Below are 23327 nucleotides of genomic sequence, written 5' to 3' on the forward strand. Positions count from 1 at the left end.
AGACTCCCAGTTACACAATAAATGTTCCTTTTGTTCCATAAATATTATTTTTATATCCAAAATACCTCCATTTGTTTGGCGCGTTATGTTCAGAAATCCACAGGCTCGAGCGGTCACGACATCGCAGACAAATTCCAAGTAGTATCCGTAATGTTCACAAACATGTCAAACATTTTTTATAATCATCCTCAGGTTGTTTTTTCAATATATAATCGATAATATATCAACCGGGACTTTAGATTTGTCAACTGTTGCGCAAGCAAAACTCTGGGGATACCCAGCTATACACTGACGCGATGTGGTCTTTCTCGCTCATTTTTCAAAATCAAAGCCTGAAACCATGTCTAAAGACATGGGGAAGCCATAGGAAAAGGAATCTGGTTGATATCCCTTTAAATGGAGGGAAGGCATTCATTGGAACATGGAGCTTTCAAAATAGTCTACTTCCTGGTTGATTTTTCCCTCAAGTTTTCGCATGCAATATCAGTTCTATAAAACTCACAGACAATAGTGTTTTCTATCCTAATCTGACAATTATATGCATATTCTGGGCCTGAGAAAGAGGCAGTTAAATTTGGGTATGTTTTTTTTATCCAAAAATCAAAATACTACACTCAACAGGTTAACAGGAAGCAGGAGTACGGAGTCATGATTTGATTTGCCAAATGGCGGCTGAGGGAGGGCCTTGTATGGTTGCTTGTTGGTAAAATATCAGTGGTCTGGGACTTTATCGCCCCTAGTGGCATTGGAGACATGTTGATGGAAGTTGGGCATCATGTGTCTTAGTGATGCAGAATTCAAATTGCCCGCAATCAAAAAAGGAGCCTCTGAATGTAAATTGTCTTGCTTGTTTATAGCCTTGTAGACTTCATTAAGGGCCAGCTTGTTATCTTTCTTATCCTGAGGTGGAATGTATACTACAGTCACGATAATAGCTGAAAACTCCCTCGGGACCTAGAAGGGTCGGCATCAGTTATCCCAAGACAGATGAACAGTGGGTTGACACTTCCAGCGCTGGGGTTAGCGTGTAGAGGCAACCCCCCTCGATTTCCCTGACTCCACTGTCCTGTCTGCCCAGTGAATGGAGAATCCATCGAGTAGCATCTTGCCCGAACCCATGTTTCAGAAAATCGCAGTTTTGAGACTCAAAAACTAGCAAATCCGCAATCTAAGGTCATCTATCTTATCGTGTATGTTGGTGGAGGGGAAGAGGTGACTGGTTTTCCCTTCGCCTTAATTTTACCAGGAATATCATCTGTCACGCAGATGGGTTGATGGGTGGAGAGAAATAACTGGAGGTGTCTACCTGGTATGATTGAAAAACGAACTGGTGGTAAAGCGGCCTCCATTCACTATTCAAGTGCACACAGATGACATGTATTTTTACCCCTGCCCTTGTTCCTGACTGGCTGATGTCATGATCGCCATAGCCTGTCCAACCAATCAAATCCTCCTTTCGGAGGTGGTCAGGAAGATATGATCACAATCAGTTCTTTTAATAATCTACACTGGTATAAAAGTGTGTTTTTATTTCAAATTGAATACAGAAAAGTCAACCTAACTACTATGACAGACATACAGATATTAACTTTGATCAACACAACAAAAAGGTAAAAGCAAATATACAGTAACTCTGAACACATGAGATGTGACTTTTGTGCTGTCAAATGTCTGAAACGCTATATACAGTCCACAAACTATAGAAACATTCATTCATAGGTCATATTCAAGAATTGGTTGTCTATTACCAAAATAACGGTTGAACAACAACAAACATTCAAGCAAAAGCACAACACATTGAAAACATTTTAAAATGGAAATGCCTAAAAAATGTTCAAAAGTAATAGATTGAAGATGACAGAATAAAGGATTTTTTTTTAAAGACACGGGAAAGAGGAATTACGTGACTATATCAAGTCCGAAACGCACAGAAGAATATTACCGTTTTTTAGTATATATAAAATCCACTCAGAACTGCTCAAATGCCATGGTATCATGGAAAAGGATAACACGTTTGTATTTACAGGCCTGGCCACACCAAGCTTTCAACAAAGGTCTTGCATTCTTCCAAAACATTTTCAATAGTTACTGGCGGAGCGCATGCTACGGTTGCAGTCCCTATGGCTCTTTGTTACAAAAGTATGGGGGCAACAAATGAAAAGACACTCCCTTGCAGTATATATGGCTTAATCCTGATTATCACTATTCTGATGGTTTGAATAAATCAACCAATTGTTGTGGGCTTTTGAATAATGTCCATTAGTGAAGTCAACCAACCAAGGTTCTCTTCAATTCCAGAGCTTCTATTCTCTTCAGTTCTCAGGAGATCTCCTCATCCACCGTAAGCTCCTGCAGTTGCTCCTCAACAGAACTCAGCTGGTCCTCCTCGCTCTGTTGCTGCTCTGGCTCCTGGTTAGACTTCTGCTCCATACCAGGCTCTCCCTCTGGTTCATGGTGCCCGTTCTCCATGTTCTCTGTGCTCTCGAAGCAGCCAGAGTCCCTGGGTACGTCACCCTTCTCAGTGCTACTTCCCTCCTCCTCCTCTGGCTCAGACTCTTCATCCGCTGAGGGGGACAAAGACCAAAACAATCAGCATCATCAATACAGCATAGGTAACGATCCCATCAATTTCAGTTTTGGTCCAAATGCATTATTTCAGTATGCCATGTGCCTCTAACATCAGGGGAATTGCCTTTGAAGTCAAGTGCAGTGCAACGTCAGCGCAGTGTGGTTCGTTTGAATCCCAGTCGTGGTGTACGTAATTTAAAACAGGGAAGCACGTTGAAGTCTGAGGGCAGCTAACAGCCAACCAAGCACTTATGTTCAGAACAGAGGAAACAGCCATAATGATATGGATCATAACTGGTCGGAAACAGGTGTTTTTAAATGAGGGCTAATTATCTGACTCGAGGGAAGAGAGCTCCCATATCAAAGTGTTTGAGGGCCAAATGGGGTTTCCTACAGGCCAATGTAGTAACCTGTGAGCGGAATATTGTACCTTTTACTGTACAGTTTGGCTCATGAAATTAAGCTAATTAGGTAGCAGTTTCCCAAGAAAGGAGAGAAAGCTGAAGATGGCACTGTACAGAGAACAGTTGTAGGCTTTGCTGAAAATGTCCTGCATTCCATTACATCTTGAAGTACCACATAGGAGGCTATGCTCCCATGTAAATGAGAAATGAATACATACAATGGAGTGATTGCTTACAGGTACATTATGGCATCATCTACCTGTAGTAAAGCATTGCATCTGTGTGCTTAGTCTTTCTGTGATTTATTTTGTGATCATGGGCCCCCTATAGTGTTTCTTGTGTGATTCTAGTATGTTATTATATGGAATTCTGATGACCAGGTGGCGAATCGCATCTCTGCATGTCTGGCAGACATATCAGTGTGGATGACGGATCACCACCTCAAGCTGAACCTCGGCAAGACGGAGCTGCTCTTCCTCCCGGGGAAGGACTGCCCGTTCCATGATCTCGCCATCACGGTTGACAACTCCATTGTGTCCTCCTCCCAGAGCGCTAAGAACCTTGGCGTGATCCTGGACAACACCCTGTCGTTCTCAACTAACATAAAGGCGGTGGCCCGTTCCTGTAGGTTCATGCTCTACAACATCCGCAGAGTACGACCCTGCCTCACACAGGAAGCGGCGCAGGTCCTAATCCAGGCACTTGTCATCTCCCGTCTGGATTACTGCAACTCGCTGTTGGCTGGGCTCCCTGCCTGTGCCATTAAACCCCTACAACTCATCCAGGACGCCGCAGCCCGTCTGGTGTTCAACCTTCCCAAGTTCTCTCACGTCACCCCGCTCCTCCGCTCTCTCCACTGGCTTCCAGTTGAAGCTCGCATCCGCTACAAGACCATGTTGCTTGCCTACGGAGCTGTGAGGGGAACGGCACCTCAGTACCTCCAGGCTCTGATCAGGCCCTACACCCAAACAAGGGCACTGCGTTCATCCACCTCTGGCCTGCTCGCCTCCCTACCACTGAGGAAGTACAGTTCCCGCTCAGCCCAGTCAAAACTGTTCGCTGCTCTGGCTCCCCAATGGTGGAACAAACTCCCTCACGACGCCAGGACAGCGGAGTCAATCACCACCTTCCGGAGACACCTGAAACCCCACCTCTTTAAGGAATACCTAGGATAGGATAAAGTAATCCTTCTCACCCCCACCCCCCTTAAAAGATTTAGATGCACTATTGTAAAGTGGCTGTTCCACTGGATGTCATAAGGTGAATGCACCAATTTGTAAGTCGCTCTGGATAAGAGCGTCTGCTAAATGACTTAAATGTAATGTAAATGAATTGAGTGTGGACCTACAGTCACGCAGCAGCTCAGAGGCAGTCAGAATCTTGGCACGTTGCTCAGCATCTGTGATGTTAAGTTCGTTGAGGTGACACTCCTTCAGGCCGCCAAAGTCCTCCAGGCTCTGGAAGCCGTGCATAGACAGCAAAGAGCCCAGCTCCTGAACAACAGAGAGAATCATCACATCAGCATTAGTTTTTCATAATAATCCAAATATAAATATTAATAATTTGACAGGGATTTCTGAGGGCTACGAATGCAATGCAATTACATGAGATGCGTTGTCAGATACTTATCCAGTTTCACTAATGTCTTTATACATCACTTTATACATCACCTTTTCCAAATCTGAACTGATCGGAGTTAATAATGATTGCTCTTTGACTGCGTTCTCTAAGCCAATTGTCTATTTGAATGTGTATGAGATTAAGAGGATATGACTGTCTTACGGTGAGACCGATCCTCTCCAGAACTTCCTCCAGGGTCTGGGGCTTGTTTTTGGCCTTGGAGAAGCGGTTCTTGCTGGAGCACATTTTCCTCATGGGCGGCGTGACCTCATCCGGTAAGATGTTGACATAGATGAACTTGAAGGTGCCCACCTTGTTGTTAAGCTTCCCTGTCCATGTGCCCACCGGGTCCTTCTCAATGATCTGGATGATGTCGCCTTTCTGCGGGAGAAAGTGATGATGAATACCTGGATTCAAACTAGATCCAATCTGCTTCCCAGTTATATAATACAATGTGACCACATACAGTGCCTTCAGAAAGTATTCATACCCTTTGACCTATTCCACATTTTGTTATGTTACAGCCTGAATTAAATAAAGGATGACAGATTTTTCTCACCCATCTACACACAATACATAATGACAAAATGAAACCATGTTTAGATTACTTTGCAAATTAGTTGAAAATGAAATTCAAAAATCTAATTTGCATACGTATTCACACCCCTGAGTCAATACTTTGTAGAAGCGCCTTTGAGGGTGATTATAAGTCATCTTTGGTATGACTGTCAGCTTTACACATCTGGATTTGGGGATTTTCTCCCTTTCTTCCTTGCAGATATTCTCAAGCTGTTAACTCTGCCCTTTCCTGGTTGCTAAAATGCTAATAGTATAGATCATTTCAGTTTATATGACATAACAAGCAAGTATGGTGTAGAGAATCGTTGTACCATCATAACCGCAGTGAAATATATTTTCCATAAGTTGGTGTACAAAACCGTAAGTAAAAGATGCAAAAATGAAACTTAAGAACGGGAAACAGAAATAGCGCACGATGAGAATGACAGATCTATAACTGGTCGGTTCACCAAAAAAGTTACATATTGCAGCTTTAAATTAGATGGGAGTGGCGTTGAATAGCAATCTTCAAGTCTTTCCAATGGGATTCAAGTATGGTCTTTGGCTGGGCCACTCAAGGACTTTCACATTCTTGTTCTAGCATTGCTTTGGCTGTATACTTGGGGTCATTGTCATGTTGGAATGTAAATATTCTCCCGTCTAAGGTAATTTGCACTCGGAAGAAAGGTCTCAAGGATTTGTCTGCATTTAGCTCCATTCATTGTTCCCTCTAACCTTACCAGTCTCACAGTCCCTGCAACTGACAAGCATCCCCATAGCATGATGCTGCCACCACAATGCTTCATGGTAGAGACGGTGTTAGACTGGTGATGAGCTGTGCCTGGTTTTCAGACCACAGAATCTCTCACGTGCCGTCATGTGCCTTTTTCTCAAGAGTGTCTGGCCATTCTCCCATAAAGCCCATTGGTGAATTGGTGTAGGTCCTCCCATCTCAGCCAAGTTCTGTCAGAATGGTCATGGGTCCTTGGCCACCTCCCTGACTAAAGTCCTACTTGCCCGGTAGCTCAGTTAGGTTGTATGGCCAGCTCTAGGCTGAGTAGTTCAATATTCTTTTCAATTTCCCAATGAGGAAGACACCTGTGCTATTGGAAACTTTCAACACTCTAGAAATTGTTTTATACCCTTCCCCAGATACAGTATCTTCCTCATCACAATTCTCTCTGACATCTACAGACAGTTCCTTGTACTTCATGGTATAGTTTCTGCTCTGACATGCAATGTCAACTGTGGGAACTTTTATATAGACAGATGTATATCTTTCTAAATCCTGTCCAAACAATTGAATTGGCCACAGGTGGACTACGTGTCATTTCATTTAATACATTTTCAGAAATTACTAAAAACATGTTTTTACTTTGTCATTATAGGGTATTGTGAGTAGATGGCTGAGAGAAAAACACACACATATATATATATATATATATATATATATATATATATATATATATAATATATATATAATCCGTTTTGAATTCAGGCTGCAACAACAAAATGTGGAATAAGTCAAAGGGTATGAATACTTTGAAGGCACTGTGCATTTTGTAGTACTATGTGAAGTGGTTCGTTCTGTCACTTTTCTGCAGGAGAAACAGTGGATGACTACCTCGATTGAAGCATTATCTGCATTCCAGTTAAGTAGTATATGATCACATACATTTTGTGGTATACAGTATGTGAAGTCGGTCTGTGTAATTCTATACTTCACTGAGCTACTCTAATAATGGCTACATGTCTAATCTGGTCAGCGCTCAGTACAATTGGCCTCTATATAGATTCAGCCATGGATGAATACTAAGGAACCATTCTTTTATTTCACAATCTGTTCACAATCTGTTAACAAGTTCTTTCAGGAGGGCCTTACTGGTTAAACCAGTCTGAATGTGGCTAGGGGGCAGTATTCGGAAGTTTGGATGACTGACGTGCCCAATGTAAACTGCCTGTTACTCAGGCCCAGAAGCTAGGATATACATATAATTGGTAGTATTGGATAGAAAACTCTTTACTGTTAACATAATGTCTGTGAGTATAACAGAACTTATATAGCAGGCGAAAACCTGAGGAGAATCCATCCGGGATTTTTTTGTCGTTGAGCTCACCACTCATTATAATGGCTGTCTATGGGAATGTGAATGGAATACCTCCCAGATTGCAGTTCCTAGAGCTTCCAGTAGATGTCAACAGTCTTTAGAAAGAGTTTCAGGCTTATTTTTTGAAAAATTGAATTTGTAGTTTTTGTAAGTGGCTCCCATTTTGGCTGTAGTGTTGTGGTGCACGTTGGTGAGGGTGCGCACTTCGTTATTTATCTCCGGTAATGAACATACTATTCTCAGTCTTAATTTTAGCATTTATTTTCATATCACAGTACCTAAGGATTCATTAGAAACATTGACTTGTTTGGACGAAGTTTATTGGTAACTTTCGGGATTCATTTGTATGCATTTTGAACGAGGGAAACCATTGGATTACTGAGTCAAGCGCGCCAACTAAACTTACTTTTTTGGGATGTAAAGAAGGACTTTATTGAACAAAATGACTATTTGATGTAGCTGGGACCCGTTGGAATGCAAACAGAGGAAGATCTTCAAAGGTAAGTGATTTATTTTATCGCCATTTCTGACTTTCGTGATGCCTCTGCTTGGTTGGAAAATGTTTAATGTGTTTGTATGCGGGGCGCTGTCCTCAGATAATCGTATGGTGTGCTTTCGCCGTAAAGCCTTAATGAAATCTGACAAAGCGGCTGGATGAACAAGACGTTACGCTTTTAAACGATGTGATACACTTATATTTTCATGAACATTTAATATTACGAATTTTGTATTTTGAATTTCACACTCTGCAACTTTACTACCGTATGTTGTCGAGGTGGGGCGCTAGCGGCACACCTAGCCCAAAGATGGTGTAAGTGGACCGTCAGTCTGGTTAAACCAGGCTACTTACTTGGAGCTTGAGGGACTCTATGTCATAGGGGCTGGGGATGAAGTCTGTGTGGACACGAGCACGACCACAGAAGGGGCCTGTGTAGGGAGTACTGGACTCCTCCAGCCTCATGCTATCTCTCTGGCTGTAGCCACTGTCCAGGCTCTGGCGGTCCCCACCTGTTGTAATACACAACACCCATAGTCAGACAATCACTGGAAATCACTTGGCTTGGTTAAATTAAATATATCCATCTTAACTTACACCCAGAGAGCTGGCGAGAGACGGGGCTGTGAACAGTGTCCTCTGAGCCATTGGAGCACACAGATGTCCTATTGCCTGCTGTCAGGCCTGGCATCCAGTCTGTGGTGGGAGACAGGGAGCCCTCCTCACCACTCTCCCCCTGTATACATAAAGGATATTATTTAGGTGTTCAACAACAGACCGAGCCTTCAGGTCAAAATATGCCCTAACCATAGACATATATTCGTTATACAAAAAAAGTGTGTTGTGTATATACATACAGTGGGGAGAACAAGTATTTGATAACCTGCAAAATCGGCACTGTTTTCTATATACAAAGCATGTAGAGGTCTGTAATTGTTATCATAGGTACACTTCAACTGTGAGATGGAATCTAAAACAAAAATCCAGAAAATCACATTGTATGATTTTTTAGTAATTAATTTGCATTTTATTGCATGACATAAGTATTTGATACATCAGGAAAGCAGAACTTAATATTTGGTACAGAAACCTTTGTTAGCAATTACAGAGATCATACATTTCCTGTAGTTTTTGACCAGCTTTGCACATACTGCTGCAGGGATTTTGGCCAACTCCTCCATACAGACCTCCAGATCCTTCAGGTTTCGGGGCTGTCGCTGGGCAATAGACATTCAGCTCCCTCCAACGATGTTCTATTGGGTTCAGGTCTGGAGACTGGCTAGGCCAATCCAGGACCTTGAGATGCTTCTTAGGGAGCCACTCCTTAGTTGCCCTGGCTGTGTGTTTCGGATCGTTGTCATGCTGGAAGACCCAGCCACGACCCATCTTCAATGCTCTTAATGAGGGAAGGAGGTTGTTGGCCAAGATCTCGAGATACATGGCCCCATCCATCCTCCCCTCAATACGGTGCAGTCGTCCTGTCCCCTTTGCATAAAAGCATCCCCAAAGAATGATGTTTCCACCTTCATGCTTCATGGTTGGGATGGTGTTCTTGGGGTTGTACTCATCCTTCTTCCTCCAAACACGGCGAGTGGAGATAAGACCAAAAAGCTCTATTTTTGTCTCATCAGACATGACCTTCTCCCATTCCTCCTCTGGATCATCCAGATGGTCATTGTCAGACTTCAGACGGGCCTGGACATGCGCTGGCTTGAGCGGGGGGACCTTGCGTGCGCTGCAGGATTTTAATCCATGACTGTGTAGTGTGTTACTAATGGTTTTCTTTGAGACTGTGGTACCAGCTCTCTTCAGGTCATTGACCAGGTCCTGCCGTGTAGTTCTGGGATGATCCCTCACCTTCCTCATGATCATTGATACCCCACAGGGTGAGATCTTGAATGGAGCCCCAGACCGAGGGTGATTGACCGTCATCTTGAACTTCTTCCATTTTCTAATAATTGCGCCAACAGTTGTTGCCTTCTCACCAAGCTGCTTGCCTATTGTCCTGGAGCCCATCCCAGCCTTGTGCATGTCTACAATTTAGCCCTGATGTCCTTACACAGCTCTCTGGTCTTGAACATTGTGGAGAGGTTGGAGTGTGTGGAAAGGTGTCTTTTATACAGGTAAGGACTTCAAACAGGTGCAGTTAATACAGGTAATGAGTGGAGAACATGAGGACTTCTTAAAGAAAAACTAACAGGTCTGTGAGAGCCGGAATTCTTACTGGTTGGTAGGTGATCAAACACCATTTTCTTGTTCGGAAAGTGAGCCATGGGCACACCAACACTCAGATGTCATTTACAAAAGCATTTGTGTTTAGTGAGTCCGCCAGATCAGAGGCAGTAGGGATGACCGTGTGTTCTTTGTAATTGTGTGTATTGGACAATTTTTCTGTCCGGCTAAGCATAAAACATGTAACTAGTACTTTTGGGTGTCAGGGAAAATGTATGGAGTAAAAAGTAGATTATAATTGTTTTATTTATTTAACTAGGCAATTCAATTAAGAACAAATTCTTATTTACAATGACTGCCTACCCCAGCCAAACCCTAACAACACTGGGCCAATTGTGCAACGCCTTATGGGAGTCCCAATCACAGCCAGTTGTGATACAGCCTGGAATTGAACCAGGGTATGTAGTGAACTATCTAGCACTGAGATGTAGTGCCTTAGACTGCTGCGCTCCTCGGGAACCCCCTTTTATTTCGGAGATACCTTAAAAAACGACGTAAGTAAAAATACTTTAAAGTACTACTTAGGTACTTTACACCACTGAGCCTTGTATGGTAGAATGAGTTATAGGTGTGAAAGCCTTTGTTTGGATGCTTTTTGAAATGTGTCCACTAGGGGGAGGCACTATCAACCTTTTGAAGATATTCATAAAAAGGGGTACAGTAGTGACACAGGTAACTATCAAAATAATGGAAACACTTGAGTAAATGAGGGATGCAATGTAAATTGAAAGCAGGTGCTTCCACACAGGTGTGGTTTCTGAGTTAATTCAGCATTCAACATTCCATCAAGCTTAGGGTCATGTTTAAACATTCTGGGCAGGCCATTATTTTGTCTATCATGGCTATGCCCTCATGGGATGACGATGCCCCCATCCACAGATAACAAGTGGTCACTGAATGATTTGATGAGCATGAAAACTATATGCCATGGCTGTCTCAGCCACCAGATCTCAACCCAATTGAACACTTATTGGAGATTCTGTAGCGGTGCCGGAGACAGCGTTTTCCACCACCATCAACAAAACACCAAATTATGGAATTTCTTGTGGAGGAATGGTGTCGCATCCCTCCAATAGAGTTCTAGACACTTGTAGAATATATGGCAAGGTGCATTGAAGCTGTTCTGGTGGCTCATGGTGGCCTAACTCCCTACTAAGACACTTTATGTTGCCTTTATTTTAGTTGTCATATGATATTCAGGAAATATAGTGTGTCGCTTTCAGGGGTAAACTAAATATCTATGTCCCCCAAAAATATATCACATATTTGAATCTATATTTGATTTTTGGAATATAAATAATGTTGATGTTTACAATATAAACCCAGCAAAAAAAAGAAACGTCCTCTCACTGTCAACTGTGTTTATTTTCAGCAAATTGAACATGTGTAAATATTTGTATGAACATAAGATTCAACAACGGAGACATACGCTGAACAAGTTCCACAACGTGTGACTAACAGACATGGAATAATTTTTCAAAATCAAAAGTAACAGTCAGTATCTGGTGTGGCCACCAGCTGCATTAAATACTGCAGTGCATCTCCTCATGGACTGCACCAAATTTTCCAGTTCTTGCTGTGAGATGTTACCCCACTCTTCCACCAAGGCAAGTTCCTGGACATTTCTGGGGGGAATGGCCCTGCCCTCACCCTCTGATCCAACAGTTCCCAGGCATGCTCAATGGGATTGAGATTCGGGTTCTTTGCTGGCCATGGCAGAACACTGACATTCCTGTCTTGCAGGAAATCACACAGAACGAGCAGTATGGCAGGTGGCATTGTCATGCTGGAGTGTCATGTCAGGATGAGCCTGCAGGAAGGGTACCACATGAGGGAGGAGGATGTCTACCCTATAACGCACAGCATCGAGATTGCCTGCAATGACAACAAGCTCAGCCTGTTGATGCTGTAACATACCGCCCCAGACCACGACAAACCCTCCACCTCCAAATCGATCCCACTCCAGAGTACAGGACTCTGTGTAATGCTCATTCCTTCGACGAAAAGCGCTAATCTGACCAGCACCCCTGGTAAGACAACTGTGACTCTTCAGTGAAGAGCACTTTTTGCCAGTCCTGTCTGATCGACGGTGTTGTTGCCGGTGATGTCTGGTGAGGACCTGCCTTACAGCAGGCCTACAAGGCCTCAGTCCAGCCTCTCTAAGTCTATTGCGGACAGTCAGAGCACTGATGGAGGGATTGTGCGTTCCTGGTGTAACTCGGGAAGTTGTTGTTGCCATCCTGTACCTGTCCAGCAGGTGTGATGTTCAGATGTACCGATCCTGTGCAGGTGTTGTTACATGTGGTCTGCCACTGCGAGGACTATCAGCTGTTCATCCTGTATCCCTGTAGCGCTGTCTTAGGCGTCTCACAGTATGGACATTGCAATTTATTGCCCTGGCCACATCTGCAGTCCTCATGCCTCCTTGCAGCATGCCTAAGGCACGTTCACGCAGATGAGCAGGGACCCTGGGCATCTTTCTTTTGGTGTTTTTCAGAGTCCGTAGAAAGGCCTCTTTAGTGTCCTAACTTTGACCTTAATCGCCTACCGTCTGTAAGCTGTTAGTGTCTTAACGTCCGTTCCACAGGTGCTTGTTCATTAATTGTTTATGGTTCATTGAACAAGCATCGGAAACAGTGTAAACCCTTTACAATGAAAATCTGGGTTATTATTTGGATTTTTGGGGGTTTTTAGGGTCCTGCTGAGTTTAATTGCCATTTTATTAGACAACCTGTCAGTTATGATGATTTATTGGTAAGAAGACAGACATCACGTTGTAAGCTTTGGAACCATCTTTGTTCAGACCAAACCATAGTGTTATGGGCACTGTAGTATATCACGCTACACTTACCCCCTCTTCTGCCAGGGCCTTCTGTACCGTCTTGGAGGTTTTGCGGGTCATGGTGCGTGAGATGACTTTACGCCACGACTTCTTCCCCTGCTTACTGCCACTCTTCAATGCATCCTCCACAGGCATATCCTCTGGCACCTAAAAGGTTCATTTTGGTTACCATTTCAACATTCACATAAGTCTGTCTTTTCAAGATGTGGGTGTTGTGTGCTGTTTTTAATCTATGTGGATCACAAATGAAGTGCACAGGGTCACCTAACTAGGGCTGGTGCGGTCATTAAACTATGTCAGCCGGTGATTGTCAAGTAAATAACTGCCGGTCTCACGGTAATTGACCTTTTAATTAACATAAACAGGTGTAGCATCTCCTGTCTTCCAAGCATAGCCCACAAGCCACTGATGCAGACCTTTGGAACATCTAGCATGCATTTTAAAAGTCTAATAAATCCTATTAAAGTAGCCTACACCATCACAACAAATCCGTTCATTATTCATCAGACAAGTCTAAAGAAACATGACGAAAATGTAGTCTATTTCAGAATAACAGATTAGCATACTCCGAGATGCCCTTTTCTAAAAGGCCCTGATCTGGCTATACCATATTGTGAGCTACACTAGTTCATTTAGAAGACAAGATTTGCTTAGAATTCCGTGGCATTATTTTATATTTTATAGTATGAAGAATATTATTGAATACATTCTAAGGCATGATGCTACTTGAATGGTGATTTGAAAAATGTTGCATGCAAAGCTCTGTTTTGTTTCTTGTGCAGGCTACACACACTTCATCAGTCTCTCATTCACAATTTGACAAGCACTTGATAATATTCTCACCAGGCCTCGAATTTCCTGGCGGCATCCCCCTTGTGTGGCCGTAACGCCCTCTAGAACAAACTGGCCTTTTGCGGCCAAAGTGGTCGTTGTGCTCTTGGACTGAATATAATAACTAGAATTCCCTTCTCCCAGCTGCCAATCGTTGTGCTCCAAAGCACCTATCTCACATGGCTCTCTGATATGTCAATTCGTATTATAAACCGGATGTTTGATGGGAGGGATGTTTGAGCCCTGTATGCTGATTGGCTGACAGACGTGGTATATCAGACCACATACCACAGGCAACATGTATTTATTTTTAACCCCCTTTTCTATCCAATTGTTAGTAATGACCGCAAATGCAATTATGCATGTAATGCTTTATTATAAAGGTGAATTTTTATGGTGAAAATGGACTTGAAACTCACGTGCGGCCTATCTATGCCAGTTAGGCTCTACACCGGTAGGCTCTGCTTAATTATTATATATTTATATTTTTCTCCCCAATTTCAATCTTGTCTCATTGCTGCAGAGGCCAAGGTCGAGTCATGCGTCCTCCTAAACATGACCAGCCAAACTGCGCTTCTTAACACCCGCCCACTTAACCCGGAAGCAAGCTGCACCGATGTGTCGGAAGAAACGCCATTCAACTGGACGACAGAGGTCAGCCTGCAGGCGCCCTTTCCACCACAGGGAGTTGCTAGAGCGCGATGATCCAAGTAAAGCCCCCCTGGCCAAGCCCTCCCCTAACCCAGACGATGCTGAGCCAATTGTGCGCCATCCTATGGGACTCCCCACGGCCGTTTATGACACAGCCTGGGGTCGAACCCGGGTCTATAGTGATGCCTCAAGTGCAGTGCCTTAGACCCCTGCGCCACTCTGGAGGCCCCAGCCTCTACTTATTTTAATAATTGAATTGGTCACTTTAGTTGTGACACAAACCTTATCCAGACATATAGGACTATGGGCTAAGCTACATGAGGTGGGCGACTATGATTTTGAAATAGTCGGCAAATAAAAAGGCATGCACTGTTTCTTTCTTTACTGAACAAGCGGAGCATCATTCATAAGTGATAGGTGAATATTGTCACCCATCAGATTATTCTTCATTTAATCTCATCTTCACATTCACTAAATAATATACATAATATACATGAAAAGAATACATGTCATCTATGCACTTAAAAAGCGAATGGAGGACTCTTCCCATGGTTCATTTTCATGCCACCCAGGTAGGCTATACTCCTGTTGTAAAAGATAAGCAAAATGCTTAATATTAGTAAACTTGAGAAATAAATATAGTAGGCCTAGCCTATAGAAAGCTGATGGGATTTTTTAAGAGGCATCTCAACTCTTTTCTCACGCAATTGCATAGCCTATATAAATGTTGCGCAACATGAGTTCATGGGCTCTCATTAAGTGTTTGATTTGATTTTTGATCACATTTGCATTGACGTCAGAGTGATTAGAAGAACAATAGAGGGCTGAGTACCAGGCAGTTGGCAAGTTTGGTAGGCTACTTATGACCATCAGCATCAGAGCTTAGAGAAGAAGCCTAGTTACCATGACTAAACGGTCACGTGGAATTTGACTGTGATCATGACTCATGACCACTGAGGCGGTAATACGGTCACCATAACAGCCCTACACCTAACCTAACTGATTTCATTCACAAAAATGTAAGTGATCAATGTAACTTGTGTGATGATGTGCTCTAGAGTGGTTCATGCGCACGCTTCACACACACACAAACGGATTGCAGTGTGTGACGTGAATCAGTGATTGGGACGCTGTGTCGGGGAGAGTGCTTCCAGTGAGGCTTGGCTGTGATGACAGTTTATGTGTGTCACCGGCAGAAGGCCCAGAGAGAGAGAGAGAGAAGAGCAGAGCATGGCGCAGTGAGTCATACTAGCTCCTCCCCACAGGACTGCAGTGCTGTGTCAGTATGGCTTCATGGTGAACATGGAAGCCTACAACCCCATCTTCAGCACAACAGACCACATCACCACAAGTACTGTAAACACATACTGCAGATTTATCATATACATACAGAGCAAAACTTGAAAATAAATGCAGAAACACATACAAAAGCATGGATGCACGCACTCACCTACAAAATCAATAGAACATTGCTTAGGCTGATATCTCATTATTTAATCATCTCTGGAGGTGGAATAGTTGTGGTGAATGGGATCTGGCTGAGAAGCAGCAGACTGTCTGGAAGACACAGCAGCCAGCGGTTCTCTGCTTGACTGGCTTTCACAGAGGACATCCTGCTCTGGTATTTCTGTCCTTCTGTCTCTCAATGTGGTTTAATTTGCCCGCAGCTCTAAGCTTCATCCTCTGAACTTCCTCTCATTGTTGAAAACCTCTTCTAAACTTCTACCTCTGTCTAACTTCCAGTCATACTGTTTGTAAAATAGAGTAGAGAAATAAATGCTATCCAGTCAAGTTTGATTATATTGTCATCAACGTGAAACTGAGGAAGTCCAGACCTCGGCTATTGTTGGTGTCAGTTGTCGACAGTTCTTTGTTTTTTTTTGCAATTTTTGGGAAGCACGAACTGCAAACTTCCATTTATCGTTAAAGATTCAAACACTGGTGTCAGTTTTCCCTTTGTGTTCAATAGACAATTTAGTGTCAATGTGGGTATGGTTGAAACTCAGTTGTTTGCATGAACGTTAACCAGTATGTCCTCCGTCAAGGAACAAGTACTTTTAGAATTTCAGTCAACTAAGAGATTGAATTTGAAACCATCCCTGTATTTATTCAATCCATTTTTGCTATTAAACTGTAACCTGATGGAATTATGTGAATACATATGGCTGCCAATGGAAGACAGGAGATGCTTTTGTTTTTAATAGTGGTAGTTCGGTGAACCATGCTCATGTGAATAGTAAACTTCCCCATAGGCCTGAAAAATTGCTTTAGCTTCCCAAGCTAATGCCTAGGCTTTAGCTCAGAAGACTAACACAGCAGACTGGAGACCTGGGTTCAAAGCCAGTCAGTCTCACTGTAAACTTACTGTGTAGTCCAAGTTGAACTCCTTGTCCACCACTACTGGGGACTTGGGCTTCATGAAGTCCTTGAAGCTGCTGGACCTCTGCAGGGTGAGCTTTGGAGACAGAGGGAGGACACAGAGAATTAATGTAGGGGAGACCTAGCGAAATACACATATGAGTCATAAAAAATATAATCTCGACATTCAAGTCATGTGGTTTTAAAAACGTACAACATTTCGTCAAACATATTTTTGCACCCAGAGAGTTCTTCTAGTAAAATACGCAGACAGTTGTAATAGAGACAATGAGCCAGGAGGAAATAGAACCTTGGCATGATATCTAAAATACAGTAGAGAACACATGGTAGAATTTATCATTTTGGCAACTTCTTTTAAATAGTTTCTTCTTCCTCAAATCTAAAAAAAAAATATCAGACACAGCTGAGAAGAGCCAAAATGCCACTGTGGCCACTCTTTGGGGGTTTAAGCCTGGTTATGGTTCAGGCCTCTTGTTGAGCACTTACAGTAATGACAAACTCTGAATCATCAAGTTTATTAAAATGAGAATTTAACAAAACCAATTCCTCTTATTTCATGAAGCGGCTACATTCAACTAAATGTACCTGATAGACATTTCTCAGAACATTAGAAACAGCTGTGTGCAGAGTTTGTTTGTGTTGTTGGTTAAAATCACTCCTGAGATGGTACTTTACACACTGATGTTTCACTATACGTGGTATCACGTCCTTATCAGTCGAGATTCACAGAATAAATCTATATCAGACAGGCTTAGTCATGACGCTAGCTCGGCAGGTTGTCATGGGATATTTAGTCATATATTATGGGATATGTATCCTTACAGTATATCCTGATCAATATCTGACTACAGCTCAAAAGGACACTGCTGCTCCCAAAGCTGCCTGCACAGATGGTGACTGTATTAAAAAGTGCATTTTGTACCTTTCCTGGGTCACAAATCAATACAGTGGGCTGATCCCAACCAGGTTATACCAGCATGCAGCATGAGACACGGCTTACCCAGATCGACAAGGCTTAGACGCAATCAATAACATTATAGAATACTGTTCAATCAATCCCTATACCAGTCTGCTGTTCCCACATGCTTCAAGAGGGCCACAATTGTTCCTGTTCCCAAGAAAGCTAAGGTAACTGAGCTAAACGACTACCGCCCCGTAGCACTCACTTCCGTCATCATGAAGTGCTTTGAGAGACTAGTCAAGGACCATATCACCTCCACCCTACCTGACACCCTAGACCCACTCCAATTTGCTTACCGCCCAAATAGGTCCACAGATGATGCAATCTCAACCACACTGCACACTGCCCTAACCCACCTGGACAAGAGGAATACCTATGTGAGAATGCTGTTCATCGACTACAGCTCGGCATTCAACACCATAGTACCCTCCAAGCTCGTCATCAAGCTCGAGACCCTGGGTCTCGACCCCCGCCCTGTGCAACTGGGTACTGGACTTCCTGACGGGCCGCCCCCAGGTGGTGAGGGTAGGCAACATCTCCTCCCCGCTGATCCTCAACACGGGGGCCCCACAAGGGTGCGTTCTGAGCCCTCTCCTGTACTCCCTGTTCACCCACGACTGCGTGGCCAGGCACGCCTCCAACTCAATCATCAAGTTTGCGGACGACACAACAGTGGTAGGCTTGATTACCAACAACGACGAGACGGCCTACAGGGAGGAGGTGAGGGCCCTCGAAGTGTGGTGTCAGGAAAATAACCTCACACTCAACGTCAACAAAACTAAGGAGATGATTGTGGACTTCAGGAAACAGCAGAGGGAACACCCCCCTATCCACATCGATGGAACAGTAGTGGAGTGGGTAGCAAGTTTTAAGTTCCTCGGCATACACATCACAGACAAACTGAATTGGTCCACTCACACTGACAGCGTCGTGAAGAAGGCGCAGCAGCGCCTCTTCAACCTCAGGAGGCTGAAGAAATTCGGCTTGTCACCAAAAGCACTCACAAACTTCTACAGATGCACAATCGAGAGCATCCTGGCGGGCTGTATCACCGCCTGGTACGGCAACTGCTCCGCCCTCAACCGTAAGGCTCTCCAGAGGGTAGTGAGGTCTGCACAACGCATCACCGGGGCAAACTACCTGCCCTCCAGGACACCTACACCACCCGATGTTACAGGAAGGCCATAAAGATCATCAAGGACATCAACCACCCGAACCACTGCCTGTTCACCCCGCTATCATCCAGAAGGCGAGGTCAGTACAGGTGCATCAAAGCTGGGACCGAGAGACTGAAAAACAGCTTCTATCGCAAGGCCATCAGACTGTTAAACAGCCACCACTAACATTGAGTGGCTGCTGCTAACACACTGTCATTGACACTGACCCAACTCCAGCCACTTTAGTAATGGGAATTGATGGGAAATGATGTAAATATATCACTAGCCACTTTAAACAATGCTACCTTATATAATGTTACTTACCCTACATTATTCATCTCATATGAATACGTATATACTGTACTCTACATCATCGACTGCATCCTTATGTAATACATGTATCACTAGCCACTTTAACTATGCCACCATCACTCATTCATATATCCTTATGTACATATTCTTTATCCCCTTACACTGTGTATAAGACAGTAGTTTTGGAATTGTTAGTTAGATTACTTGTTGGTTATCACTGCATTGTCGGAACTAGAAGCACAAACATTTCGCTACACTCACATTAACATCTGCTAACCATGTGTATGTGACAAATAAAATTTGATTTGATTCCCAGAATATGGCAAAGATAAAAGCTGAAGTCACGTGTGCTGTTTTTATAGACTAGTGTGCTTCTATTTGCTCTATGCCTCCATCTCTAGTCTCTCCAATGCATTTCAATAAACCCCTTAATTAGCCTTTGCGTCTGTTCTCATCTCTGATTATACACTTCAGCTATGAATCAAAGATATCCCCCATCTGTGCATCAGAGCTCTAACACAATAAAGTTGTTTAAGAATAGCAAGCAATAAAAAGGACACATTCTTCAAAATGTTTCTTTACATAGATTTGTTTTGCTTTTCGTTTTTATGATTGAGTCTCAATTTGATACTGCACTGAGAATCAATACAGAATTCGTTGATGCAGTCAAACAGTTTCCACTTGGAGTTCTCTATAGCGACATGGCAGTGGGGTAAGTTGAGAATATATGTGTTTTTGATATTCAGCATCACTCCGTCAAGGAATTTATTGTATTCTTTCTAACAAAGCTATCTCCATAACATTTCAGGATGTTGTGTATCCCTGGAAATAAGAATTAATGTAAAACATTATAGTTTTGAGAACATAACTGAGTCCAAAAAAGGTGGTCTCTTGGCACAACTTATCCTGGGTATATGGGGCATGTTGAGCCACGGGACAGGTTAAGTTAAGTCGCCTACAAATTGCTGTACTGAATTAAATATTGACACTACTTTTTCAAAACCATGTCTATATTTAGTTTTCAAACACCCATTCAACGCAATCACGCCCCCTTTTTCTCCCCTATTTCGATCTTGTCTCATCGCTGCAACTCCCCAACGGGCTTGGGAGGCGAAGGTCGAGTCATGTGTCCTCCGAAACATTACCAGCCAAACCGCGCTTCTTAACACCTGCCCACTTAACCTGGAAGCCAGCCGCACCAATGTGTCGGAGGAAACGCCATTCAACTGGACGACAGCGGTCAGCTTACAGGCGCTCGGCCTGCCACAAGGAGTCGCTAGAGCGCGATGAGCCAAGTAAAGCCCCCCGACCAAACCCTCCCCTAACCCGGGCGACGCTGGACCAACTGTGTGCCACCCTATGGGACTCCCGATCATGGATGGTTGTGATACAGCCCGAGATTGAATCCTGGTCTGTAGTGACACCTCTAGCACTGCGAAGCACTGCGCCACTCGGGAGCCCCATTTAGTCTTTTATTCATTTTAAGAATCTTTTATTCATTTTAAGAATCTTTTAACACAGGCTTAACACCAAACACTTACTACTTTTTTTAAAACACTTAACATAGTACAGGCTCTTTTTTTTTTACTTCATGGGATCAGAAAGAATGCCTTGCATTATGCCTGGGAAGAAAACACTTCAATTTTCTCAACTTGCTATGAGCTCAACTGACCCCAAGGCAAAGCATCATGAAACCTCTAACTGTTTTTTGGACCTAACTTGCTTACCCTTTTTTCATGTTTTGTTCTTCACAGACTCCATGAAATTATTAAACATTTTGTGTATGGTTTCCTAGAAACAAGGGCTTCTCAACTTACCCCACTCTCCCCTAAGCAGCCATTACTTTCCATATGACACCATGGCCTATGTTCATATCCACCTCTCCTTCTTGCCTAAAGAATCCTAAAAATAATTTAAAAAATCCACAGAATGGGGGTACATGTTGGGCAACTGTCAGCATCCAATTGCTGCAGGTGACTAGACAGCCTTGGTGGCAATAGTGCTCTGTCATCTCTTCCTGATGCCACTGAATTAGAGGGAACAACTTCTCAGAGAAGATGGCGTTTGTGTAGTTTATCGTGATAGGCATTAGTATAATCTAATATCCATTAGGTGATCTTGCTGAGGAGCTAATCATTTGCCTTGTCTAGCATCAAAACCCACTGAAGTGTCATGGTGGTGAGGAGCAGTGAGGTGATGAGATGTGTAATGATGAAACTTGGATAGAAGCGTAGAATATGCATGCAGATGGAAAATAAGGGCACTGGTGTTAAACATAGGAGAATAGCTGTTACCCAACCAAGCCAGTAGAGCTTTAGAGCGAGAAGCCACAAAATGCCTAAGTATGACTCAAACTGAATTTAGCTGCTACGTCCATGGCCAATAGCAATGAATCATACAGCAATATTAGAGGAACTAAGGTTTAGTGCCAAGAGAAGCAATACTTTGTCTTTTTAACCCTGACAACCAAGGCTCTCATCTATTTCATTTGCAAGTTGCAGAAGTTTTTCTTTTCAGGTCACCACAAAGGTTTCTTCATCTAAGCCTGTGTAGCAAAACCTGTCTGTGTTGGCTGCACATACAGACAATGGGCTAATGTGCCTCTCACCGTCGTCAGTGTTTGAGTTTGTACAAGGGAATGAGCCAGAGAAAGTAGCACTCTAAATTACTGTTCATCATCTGTTCATTCATCAATAAGATGAACACGTTGTGTTGCTCTCGTTTTAGCAAAGAACTTTTTTTTTCACTTGATCACTGCTCATTTTGAGAAGAAAGAAAATTGCCGTCCAAAGCCCTTTATGAGGTGTTCAGACAGCTCTTCTCCTCTTTGTCTTTGCACTTTGTATCAGCATGACTCACAGACACAATCCTCCCATCCAAAAACAGACAACCCGAACCTCCTCACCTTCTTCTTCTGCACCTTCTCCTGCACCTGCTCCTTCTCTGAGGCGTTGGAAGGTTTTCGCCGTAACATTGTTCCTCTACGGTTCCTCCTGCTATTCTTTTTGGTCAAACAGTGGAGAGACAGGCACCAACACAGACTTCAGCAGCTCCTGTCACTCTGATGTCACTTCTAGAGAGCTCTGACAAAACAGTAGAGAGAAAAAAAGAGTGACTTCCTGTTTGACAGAGTGGAGCAGAGACTGAGAGGAAGACACGTGACCACACAGGAAGTGGAGAAGCAAACGTCTGTATGCGCTTTGGTTTGGGTTTGACAGAGAAACTCAACATTGCTTGTATTTTTTTTTTCTTTTCATTATCTTAATAACCTTGGGTGCCAGGCTTTTTTCGACGTACATTGCTGGTGAAAGTGCCGATTCATCTCTTAAGTTCACAATACTAATGGTTGATATCAGTGGATGCTGGTGAGAGGTGCTATAGGAGGATGGGCTCCTTGTAATGGCTGGAATGGAATAAATGGAACAGAGTCAAACATCTGGTTCGACACCGTTTGATACTGTTCCATTTATGCCACTCCAGCCATTACAAGGAGCCTGTCCACTTATAGCTCCTCCCACCGGCCTCCACTGGTTGATATAGTCAGAAAAAGTAATGGTTCTAATCCAATTTGTCTAAAATAAGGGATAGCTAACATAAAATAGGGGTTAAGCCACGGAACAAGAGTAGCCAGCAGTTAAAGATGACAATTTTCTGTGTCGGTAGGCCTACTCTGTCTGGGGTGGAAAGGTTGGCCTAACTTTCGAAAGTACCATGCTCAGATTCCTGATGATGTCTTAGATTTAATTATTTGCAAACAGGGACAGTTTTGTATCAAACAACACACACTGATTTGGCAATGGAGAAATCTGATAAGATGAACACATAGGGTTACGCAACCCTGCTAGCCTATATACAGTGGGGCAAATAAGTATTTAGTCAGCTACCAATTGTGCAAGTTCTCCCACTTAAAAAGATGAGGCCTGTAATTGTCATCATAGGTACACTTCAACTAAGACAAACAAAATGAGAAAAAAAATCCAGAAAATCACATTGTAGGATTTTTTTATGAATTTATTTGCAAATTATGGTGGAAAATAACTATTTGGTCAATAACACAATTTCTCAATACTTTGTCATTGTCAACAAAGGGTATATAACAGAGGTCAAACGTTTTCTGTAAGTCTTCACAAGGTTTTCACACACTGTTGCTGGTATTTTGGCCCATTCCTCCATGCAGATCTCAAGAGCAGTGATGTTTTGGGGCTGTT

General features: G+C 43.1%; 1 protein-coding gene across 1 annotated transcript; it reads right to left on the reverse strand.

Moving 5' to 3' along the window:
- Nucleotides 1-1514: 1514 nt before the first annotated feature.
- sash3 (SAM and SH3 domain containing 3) lies at nucleotides 1515-22202 on the reverse strand. Its single transcript, XM_035744675.1, has 8 exons — nucleotides 22025-22202; nucleotides 16676-16765; nucleotides 12838-12975; nucleotides 8352-8490; nucleotides 8109-8266; nucleotides 4755-4973; nucleotides 4321-4465; nucleotides 1515-2564 (listed from the first exon to the last, which is right to left on the reverse strand). Exons 1-8 carry the CDS (start codon nucleotides 22091-22093, stop codon nucleotides 2320-2322), a joined length of 1203 nt encoding a protein of 400 aa, XP_035600568.1. The 5' UTR covers nucleotides 22094-22202; the 3' UTR covers nucleotides 1515-2319.
- Nucleotides 22203-23327: the final 1125 nt, after the last annotated feature.

This window comes from Oncorhynchus keta, chromosome 30 (genome assembly GCF_023373465.1).
Source record: "Oncorhynchus keta strain PuntledgeMale-10-30-2019 chromosome 30, Oket_V2, whole genome shotgun sequence".
NCBI lineage: Eukaryota > Metazoa > Chordata > Actinopteri > Salmoniformes > Salmonidae > Oncorhynchus > Oncorhynchus keta.